The sequence below is a fragment of the Poecilia reticulata genome, linkage group LG8 (assembly GCF_000633615.1).
Source record: "Poecilia reticulata strain Guanapo linkage group LG8, Guppy_female_1.0+MT, whole genome shotgun sequence".
NCBI lineage: Eukaryota > Metazoa > Chordata > Actinopteri > Cyprinodontiformes > Poeciliidae > Poecilia > Poecilia reticulata.
Genome location: NC_024338.1, coordinates 17765718 through 17776227, shown reverse-complemented (window position 1 = coordinate 17776227; position 10510 = coordinate 17765718). Strand labels below are relative to the sequence as shown.

Here is a 10510-nt window from a genome sequence, read left to right as displayed (position 1 = left end):
TCCAACCGGGCCGATGTTTCCATAAGCTGAGGATCCATATGCACACACTGCAAAAACACTAAAGTATTTTTGTCTGGTTTATACTGCAAATATCTTAGAGCACCTGAAATAAAATAAACTAACTTATAAGTAAGTTTTCAGCAACATATAGGAGCTGATTTCTACGGAGCCCCGAAGGGGACATGGAGAAAAAAAAAAAAGGAAAGAAATCCCGAATTTTTTTTCTCAAGATCCCGAGAAACTAAGTCGAGATCCCGACTTATTATCTCGAAAGTCGGGATCTCAAGATAATAAGTCGGGATTTCTTTCCTTTTTTTTTCTCCATGTCCCCTTAGGGGTTCCGTAGATTTCAATACAATATTTGCTTAATATTGATAAAAACATACTAGTTGCACCGGCAGATTATTTCAAGACATTTTCCCCAAGTTATAACTTAAATAATCTGCCAGTAGAACTACAGTAATACTATTTCGTTAATATTAAGGAATTATTAACTTAAATTAAGCTCCTGTTTCTAGCTGGAAATGTACTTGTTAGTTTTACAAACTAGTACTTTCACTGCAGATTTTTGTTTAGTTTCTACTACATACATCTGAAATAAGGCAAAAAAAACAACTTAAAGTAAGTTTTCAGCAACATGTAGGAGCTTTTCTGAGTAAATAATTCCTAAATATTTATTAAAAAGTACTAGTAGGATTATTTCACTTATAACAAGACAATAATCTGAAAGTGGAACCAAAACTTTTTCATCAATATTTAGGAATTATTTACTTAAAATAAGATCCTATAAAGTTACTTCACTTATGATCCAAAGAGCCATTTTTGTCTCCAGTCCACCAATAAAAACTAATTCAGATCCACAAAACAGATTATTAAAGGAAAAATTTAATTTTTCAAGATCAACCAATTTATTTATATTTTTAAGCCTTAAAAATAGAAGAAAAACATAAAACTTTTGAGAATAGAGGACAAATACATTTTCTTCAATGTGATAAGATTATTTTCCAAACAAATGACAAAAAAAAGATGAATACTGGTACATTTTGTCTCTCTGTTGTGAAAATTAAATGATTTTTTTCAAGAATAAGCGGAAAAACTGCCAAAATCTGCATTTGTTATTATTAATACTTAATAATATTGTAAAAGGTGAAAGGTCAGATATACACCACTAAGATACAAGATTCATCTGAGATATTTTATGGGTTTTTATTTTTTCAAACACATTTTGACACAAATGAAAAACATTTTTATTTTATTTTAGCTGCTTCTTCTTGTCCCGTTTTAAAACTTTTACCTGTTTTTCTGGTTCTACTTCATCATCACACCTGTTAGAAAAACATAAACAAGCAGGACTCTCTTTAAGTCGTTTAAATATTTAGGTAAGAAATTAAGTGGAAAGAAAGTGACTTCATATATTATACTTGTGTGCCAACGTTAGGGAGCCATTAGACAGAAAAACATGACGTAATGAATGTTTGTAGGAAGGAAACGGGTCTCATTAAAAAGCAATTTTACACAGTTTCCTTCTAAAGAAATGTTCTCTACCATAAAAAGGTGCATCAGACAAAGATCCCAGTTCAAAATCACAAAAACTTACCAAATATTTTTGGTTTATTTTAAGAGCAAATACACTTGAAATAAGACAAAACTAACTCAAAAGTAACTTTTCATGAAGATAATTAGCTTGTTTGAGTCAATAATTCTTTAATATTGATGAAAAACTTGTCACCAGATATTTTTCCCATTTTATAAGTGAAATAATCAGCCAATGGAAGTACTAATTTTTAATCAATATTAAGCAAATATTGACTTAAACCAAGCTATTTACGTAGCTGAGAAGTTAGTTGGCTTATTTTAAGTTTATTAGGACATTTGCACTAGAAACTCAACAAAAATACTTGTTAGGACTTTGTGTTTTTGCAGTGCAGCATAAACGGCCTTTATGATCCTCTTTATGTTATGCTGCGGTGGGTCCTGTCAGCCATTTCTTAACGTAAAGTTTATGTCTTAAATTTGTGCACAGCAGCACTGAATGCAAACTACAGAACCGCATATTATGATTGAGCGCTGAGGGAAGACAGCTGGAAAACGTTCGTCACATGTGCGGACCACCGCATCGTCTTCCCTGGTGGTACCGAGAACAAGACAATAACACAACCCCCGTCTGACTCACCACTCCTTCATCCATGATTCACCTCTAAACATTCGTCTGTCTGCGTCTGCGGGAGGTGGGTCAGCTTTCTGGAAGATGTCAAAGCTTCAAGATGGACATTAAAAAGGATTGAAGAGGGAAAATAATGAGATTATGTTCAAATTCTGCAGGCGCGTTGATGTCAAGTGGCTTGTAATGGCACAGACTTAATGTTTGAGCATAACCTGCACACCTTCGGGGTTAAAGTGAAGGTTTTGGAAATGCTGCAAAACCGTTACAGGAAAACCATTTATTTGCCGTCATTGGTAGCTATGCTAACTAGCATTAGCGATCATAACGGGCTATGCTAGCTGCAGCTTAGTAGAGAGTAAAGGGGAAGGAGAGCACCTCACAGAGGGTGATTGACAGCACAAAATAATTCTCAGATAATGAGATTCAAAGGCCTCTTGTCTTGTTACTTTAAATCCAAATAAGTTGTTTATATTCACGCCCCCCTGACTCCATGTTTACACTTGCATACAGTTATATGGTTGTATAACTGTACAATTATACAACTGTACATCTTTGAAAAGCAGAAGTGGAGACTCCTGCACAACCAACAAAAATGCAGCAAGTGGTTTTTGGATGGGAAGATAACAAAACACCTGTATTTTCTAGTAGCCATTGTACAGCACATACAAACCCAGCTGACCAAAAGTGCTGGAGTTCCTTCGGTTGCTAGCCCAATTGTGACTTAACAATGGGGATGTTTTTGAAATGATTCATTTTCCAGACACCAAAAAACACTAACTTCTGTCCAAAAAAACATTTGGGTTGGTTTTAAAAGCAGCTGAGACACACATGGAAGCATAAAAACGTACAAAAGGTGAATTCAGCATAATAATTATGCTAAATTATATCGCGTTATGTTCCCTACACTGAGCGCACCTCCACTCAGTGAACAGCAGTTAGCTGTGCGCTGAAGATTTCCACCAGATCGGGCTGGAAATGAAAACGTACCTCGAACAAGTCACACACTGTATAATTTGTGAGGTGTGCATGTCAGACTGCAGGTAAACATTGAGAAGCTGATCGGCGCTCGGCTCGCTCCGTCTGCACGGGACCCGCTGCTGTGACGGGCGGCGTGTGGAAGTTTCCACTGCGCGGGAACACTGTGCGCCTCAGCATCGCATGCAGCTTCATGGAGTCAGGATGTTTTTCACAGTGAAATCCTCTTGGTTTGTTCAAGAGTCTGCATGCAGGAATCACCTCAGGAGCTCCTCATGTCACAGCGGCTGAGAGGCGCAGACTGATATTACCGCCTCAGCAGATTCACTCAGTTCTGGTTTTCTAGGTTGTTTATTTAATCTGGGAACTATTTTAAGAAGTCGCATCCACAGCGCCCTCTAATGTAGAGGCACAAATTAGCATTAAAAACAAATGTTTTATACTCTTCGTGTAATCAGTCTTTGATTGGCGCAGGCCCAGCTGGTTGACTTCACAACAAACAAACTCTGCGTATCACCATACATAGAAAATACGGAGTAATTTAACGGCAAAAAATATGTATATAAATTTTGAGATTAATCTCATAATTTTTTTCTAAAAACTCAAACATTTATGAGCTCCGAAAGTCCAAAATTTGTGAGAAAAACTCCTGATTCGTGTTATAAATTTTCTTCAAAAACCTTTTGAAAGTTTTTAACTTTCAAAAGTCAAAACTTTTGACTTGAAACTCAGAAAGTTCAAAATTCTTTCCTAAAACATAACTGAGATAATGGTTTATCTCAAAATGTGTTTTTAAGAAATGTTTGACTTTTCAAACCAAAAAATTTCAAAGTTTTTCTAAATCATTTCTGAGATTAATCTCAAATTAAATTTTTGACTTTTCAAACTCAAATTTGTGAGTCTTTTGCAAAAAACAATTCTCAAATCGACCTCAAAATTCATGAGTTTAATCTTCTGAGTCGACACGATCCTCCAACTACTTCCTGCTGTGTTCTTTGTGGTTTTCGCAAGAGGCAACATCCGGTTGTTGATCACGTGATTCGTGTGATGCAAAAGACGCGTTTCCATTGCAGGGTTGCGTAAAAAATACATTTCTATAATAAATAAATAAACTAACTCTAGCGTCAAAACGTCTTATTGTAAAAGTAGATTTTTTTTTTCAATTAGCGAATTAATTTTCGAAATGTTTAATTACAAAATTACTTCAAAACTACATTACTGCAATATTATTTGGATTTACGACGAGCTCTGCTTTATATGTGTTGTGCGTGTGTACAATAGGAAAACACCTTAAAGTGACATTCACTTTCTTAATTAAACAAAACCCCAAAGAAATTATTTGAAGAGAATGTTCTTTTTATTACCATTATACATTCATCGTCTGCCTGAAACATCTTCAGACCGTCTGCATAACAAACATCAGAGAAACTGTTGCCATGGAGCTCATAAACTCAATAAACAATCCGGCTCTAAAGCACTCGGATATCAAAAGAGTCTCGGCTTTATGAGGGAGAGTCGGGCCAGAACTGAGCTGACAGAGAAACTCTTCACCTCCGTCCAACATCACACACACTTACTGCCTCACGTACAACCAACAGTTTTCTTTCTCTTGGTGTGAAATGAGCAAAAACTCAAGAGCAAAACCAACTCCAGGCAGGTTTTATTGGCAGAGCAGGTTGTCCTTAAAGAAAGATGGATGTGATCGCTCACAGGTCGCTGTGTTGAGTCTGCGAGGCTCCCTGCAGCCGCCAGGGGGCGCCTCAGGAAGTTGGAGGGAAGATGAAGAAAAAAATAAAGAATCCAATAAATCATGTTTTTTCGAAATTGGTATGTTTCCATTATTTTCGTAATTCCAGTTTGTAAAATTATATGGCTAATGGAAAACGCACCTAGAGACACATAAAAATAGTTATAAAGACAGTCTTCTATCACCTGGAGAGATTAATCTCATAATTTTTTTCTAAAAAAGTCAAACATTTATGAGCTGACACATTTCTAGGATTAAATGTGTCAGTCAGCAAGATCTAGAGAAACTGTGTTTATCTTTCGTCACATTGGTTACAGCAAAATCAGACAGTTTTTTTCCCTAAAATAATCAACAGAGTTTAAATTTATTTCATTTCCTGAATCAAAGCTGAAGTTTAGACCTTTTTACCAAAAGCAGGACATGCTAACCTGTGTGTCTACAGTAGCTGGTCTTCAGACTGAGACGGCAATTCACTTCTGTTTGGAACAAAAAAAAAACGTTTAGACAGCCGGCTGTACGACTGTCTGACTTCACCGCTGGCTCCTGTTTCAGTTTGACCCGCTGCCAGGAGCTGTCCACACTGAACTGACAAAAAACTGAAAATGTACAGCCGAGAGAGGGAGACGTATATCCAACACCAAAAAATACAAGAAAAGCATTTAAAATTCTTAAAATGAGAAAGCAAAAGATTGTCTTTTTAACTCTAGAAAGATGTGAAATAAACTTTTAAAATGTTAGCGTATAAACTGACTTCAGCATTTCAAAGATACTCAGAGTTTCTGTGGATCATTTTAAAGCCGGTGAGTTTGATTTTTGAAGCATGTAGATCCAACAGCAGACACCAAACCTATGGTTAATAGAAATACACAGTAACCTGGGGTCAAGATGTTTTACGATAAAGAATACAGTAAGTAATTCTGCTGATTATTTAAAGGGGACCTGTTACGCAAAATTAACTTTTGTATTTTTTTACTTCCATTTGGATCTAAACTGCTTCTAAAAAAAGCTGGAGAGCTTTAAAAAAAACACCCAGATGCAGTTCATGGTTTTTAGAGTCTGGAAAACGAGCCGTTTCAAAAATCTCCCAATTTTTAAGTCACATTCCATGGGTACTGCACGGTTACCTAGCAACCCCAGCAGAGCTCCACCTGTTACCTAGCAACCCAAATGGAGCTCCAGCACGTTTGGTCAGCTGGTTTCACTGCTGTATCCACTGTACAATGGCTGCTGGAAAGAACAAGTGTTTTGTTGTTGACTTATCATCCAGAACTCACTTGCTGCATCCTTGTTGCTTGTGCAAGAGGCTCCACTTCTGCTTTTCAAAGCCATGCAGTTGTATAATTGTGCATCTGTTTGCAGCTATTTTCATGTGTGAGTGTAAACATAGAGTTGGGGTCGTGACCTGTAGCAGGTTAATCGGATTTAAAATGACAAGAGGCCCTAAAACATCCATCCATCCATCCATTTTCTTTCACCCTTGTCCCTCAGTAGGGTCGGGAGGGTTGCTGGTGCCGGCCCAAAAACATGTAATTCCGAAATGGGCAGAATAAAATTTCATTATATAAGAACAATTTTATGCTAAAAATGTAATGAGCATGTTTTGTATAGACCATAGACCTATTCTAACCTGCTTAACATTTTTGTGACCACATACATTGAACCTTACAATAACAGCAATGTGAAAATATTATTGTGTTGGTCAAATGAATTCAATTTTCATTTGTGTAGGACATAATTACACCAGTGTGAAAAGATGTAAAATATTATTATATTTTGAGAAGTAATATTAGAACACAGGGGAAAGTCTAACATTTTAACAGATAAATGGGTAGATATGTTCACAGATTCAGAACCGGACCTTTGAGGACATTCGTGATCTTGATCCAGCCTGAAATGAGTGAGAAACAACTTACCGTTACAAGAAAACAGTTTATCCACAGTCGTTGGTGGCTATGCTAAATAGCATTAGCATTCTGGACAGGCTTCGTACAAAGCAGAAGTGGAGCCTCCTGCACAACCAACAAGGATGCAGCAAGTTGTTTGTGGATGGAAAGTCATCGTAGCAGAGATAAAGGGGGGATGAACAGCGCCACATGGAGGTGATTGACAGCGCTAAGACCCGCCTCCTAGCTCTGATTGGTTGTTTCTTGGAGAAGGCAGAGGAGCTTGATTTTTTTTCACCAGATTTTTTTCCACAAAAACTTACAAAGTATTTTTGATCTAGTTTGTACTGCAAATGTCTTAATATATTTCAAATAAGACAAAACTAATTTACAAGTAACTTTTCAGAAAGCTATAAAATTTGCTTTAAATCATCAATTGCTTGATATGAATGAAAAAGCTTTTGTTCTACTTTCAGATTATTCCACTTATGGGAAAAAATTCTTGTGGCAATCTGCCTGTGGCTCCTATATCGCCCTCAAACGTTACTTCTAAGTTAATGTTGTCTTATCTCAAGTTGGATAAAATGTTTGCAGTTGAAACTAGACCAAAAATACTTTGTAAGATTTTGTGTTTTTGCAGTGCACAAGTTGAAACTGTCAACAGATTCAACAAAAGTGTAAATAATGTGTATAAAAGTTACGTACTGCAGCTTTAACGCTCATTCTGAATTATTTTGGAAGAAAATTAAGAATTAAACATTAACCAATAGGAAGAGGAATCCCACCTCCCACGTTATTTCAACCTTTGACCTACAATCTTCCCTTCTGTAAACAACAGCTGTGCAGTGACCACTGTCCACTGCAGCTGCTCAGATCAAACCAAAATTGAAAGTTGGTTAATGTAAACTCTTAGACGCCGTCCTGTTTGTCTCTGAAGCAGAAACTGCAGCTCCTTCCTTTCTTCACTTTCGCCTATCAGCTGCCACTTTGCCAAATATAAACCGAGTTTCTTGGCCGAGCGACAGGCTGACAAGGGGAGGAGTCCGGCCCGGTCGGTTCAGCTCAGGACAGACTGAAGGACAAACGAGCAGACAGGAGCGTTTGTAGTGAAACCTCGAGAGAACAAACCACCTGAAACGGTGAGTTTACTCAGGATTGTATCTGTTCGATCTTATTGGCTCAACTGTTGTCTAGATTACTTGCAAAGGGACCAGACACACTGTACCGAGTACTTTCTTCCAGTTTCTGGTGCAAATATCTTATCACACTTGGAACAAGACAAAACTAACTTGCAAGTAACTTTTCAGCAGGATAAAGGAGCTTTAAGTAAATAATTCCTTAATATTAATCTAGAAATGTGCTAGATTCACTGGCAGATTATTTTACAGTACAAAAATTCCCCATGTTTTCAGTGAAGTAATGATAATATTTAATCAATATTCAAGAATCACTGACTTAAACTAAGCTCCTATATCTTGTTTAAAAGTTACCTGAAAGTCAGTTTTGTTTTATTTTAAGTGTAATAAGATATTTGCACTAGAAACTGTACACAAATACCTGCTAAGATGTTGTGTTTTTGCAGTGAAAGTCCTGGTCCAATTAGTAGATAATTTTACTTATAACAGCACATTTTTCCCATGTTATAAGTGAAAAATATGCTGGTGGAACCAGCACTTTTTAATATTAAGTAATTATTTGCTGATAAAAACCTGCTATATCTTACTGAAAAATTACTTGTAAGTTAGTTTTGTCTTATTTCAAGCACACCAAAATATTTCCACAACTAGAAAGAGCACTTCATGAGATTTTGTGTTTTTGGTTGTGTACCAAAGCTGAAATGTTTAAATCAGTTAAAGTGTTTGTTATGTTTGAATTAACTGCTGGTTACAGTAGATTACTCAGCTGTGTGTCAAAGTTTTACTCCTACAGCAGAAAGTACCTGATTCCTTCCACACCTGCAGATGTCGCTGTCTCCGGTTGCCATGGCAGCGCGGCGAGCGCTCGCTGCTGCGTCACACTCGAGTCACGAGGGAGGTGAGCGAGTCTTCACTGACCTTTCAAACCAAACACAACCGCTGTCATGTTTCAAAACTGTCCTGGATAAACTGTTTGTAAAAGCACAGAAACGATTGGCTGAACATTAACAGACTTCCTACACTTTTCCCACAATAAAATTGAAACACTTTTCAAGGATTTTAAGGTCTAAAACCACAACTTAACTGAAAATGCCAGTTTAAATTCACTTTTTATCTTTGTCCATGTTATGTTTTTTTGTTTTCTGCCTCAGAGCTTTCTTTGACAGCATGACTCAATCAGGGAAAAAATGGCGCCCTGGCTCATTCTCCAGCAGGAACACTTTTCCTGCCATTGTTTTGGCATTTTGTGCCAGAGCGGGCGCCAAAACATTGGTGCCAAAACTTTTTTGTAGACAAAAAAGTAGGAGTAAATTTCTTCCAAAACACTCAGAAGTTTTTAGATTAATCTCAGACAATTTTTAGCAGAGAAATTGGAAATTTTGATCTTGAAAAGTCAAAAAAAATTCAAATAAATTTCTGAGTTCCAAAAGTTTAAAATTAGCAAAAGAAAAAGATGAAAATAAAAACCTGACAATTAGAAATTAACATCAAAATTTTCTAGAAAAAACTTGAAAATTTGAGTTTAAAAAAAGTCAAAAAATTTCTAAGACAAAAAAGACTGATACTTTCAAATGAATCTAAGAAATTTTCTATAAAATTAGAAATGTATATTATATAACATTTTCTAAAAAAAAAAAACTGAAATTTTTTAGATTAATCTGAGAAATTTTCTAGAAAAAAAATCTCAAGATGAAACTCTGGAAGTGTAACATGTCAAAATTTTGAAACTCAGAAATGTCAGTTTTTCTAGAAAATGTCTTAGATTGAACTCAAAATGTTTGTTTTTTTCAAGCATTTTTTTTTTACTTTAGAAACTCTGAAAATGTCCAAATATTTTATATCTCTCAAAGTTCTGAGATTTGCTCATTTTGTTCTCCATCTACTCTTATCCGTTTTACCTCTGTGTCGCATACGCAAACCCACTTTTTTCGCATTCGATCAATTTGTTTGTTTCCGCAGCAAAAACCTGGAAGATCCTGACCATCGTTGTGGCTTTCCCCGGCGTCGGCGTCTGCATGGCCAACGCCTTCATGAAGACGCAGGAACACTCCCATGACCACCCGGAATTTGTTCCGTATTCACACCTGCGCATCCGCACCAAGGCGAGTCTGCAAACAGTTTTCACGTTTAGATTTCCACTTAAAACAACAATAACCGTTTTATACTTATTGTCCATTTCCAGAGATTTCCGTGGGGCGATGGAAACCACACGCTGTTCCACAACTCTCACGCAAACGCTCTTCCTGAGGGTTACGAGGGCTCAGATCACTGATCGTTGTTATTGATTATCTGAGCCAACCTGCACGGCCAACAATAAAACAACTTCATCCTGGATTAAGCTGCTTCTGTAATAAAACGTGCATCAAGCATCAGATATCCATTATACTTCATATTGAAAATGATTTGTCGCATTTTGGAACCAAATGTCAGCCAGAAATACATATTTCTGAAACAGTTAATCTATTAATCGTAAATAATCAGATTCAATTAATTTAGTTTTTCTGGCATTTAGCAAATAGAAACAATTTTGGTAATTCTGACCTAAAATAAGAGAAATTTGGTCTGACTGAACTTGAAACAGCAAAAAAAAAAAAAGTCTTATGTC

At 36.5% G+C, this 10510-nt stretch overlaps 1 protein-coding gene across 3 annotated transcripts; it reads left to right on the top strand.

Moving 5' to 3' along the window:
• The first annotated feature begins 7608 nt into the window (after positions 1 to 7608).
• On the top strand, positions 7609 to 10288 carry cox6a2 (cytochrome c oxidase subunit 6A2). Of its 3 annotated transcripts, none has more exons than XM_008416352.2 (4): positions 7609 to 7908; positions 8699 to 8803; positions 9865 to 10007; positions 10088 to 10288. In XM_008416352.2, exons 2-4 carry the CDS (start codon positions 8731 to 8733, stop codon positions 10175 to 10177), a joined length of 306 nt encoding a protein of 101 aa, XP_008414574.1. In that variant the 5' UTR covers positions 7609 to 7908; positions 8699 to 8730; the 3' UTR covers positions 10178 to 10288. The 3 variants fall into 3 exon arrangements, with proteins under 3 accessions (XP_008414574.1, XP_008414572.1, XP_008414571.1); XM_008416350.2 differs by having other exon boundaries at positions 8685 to 8803; XM_008416349.2 differs by having other exon boundaries at positions 7612 to 7908; positions 8731 to 8803.
• The last annotated feature ends 222 nt before the right edge of the window (positions 10289 to 10510 follow it).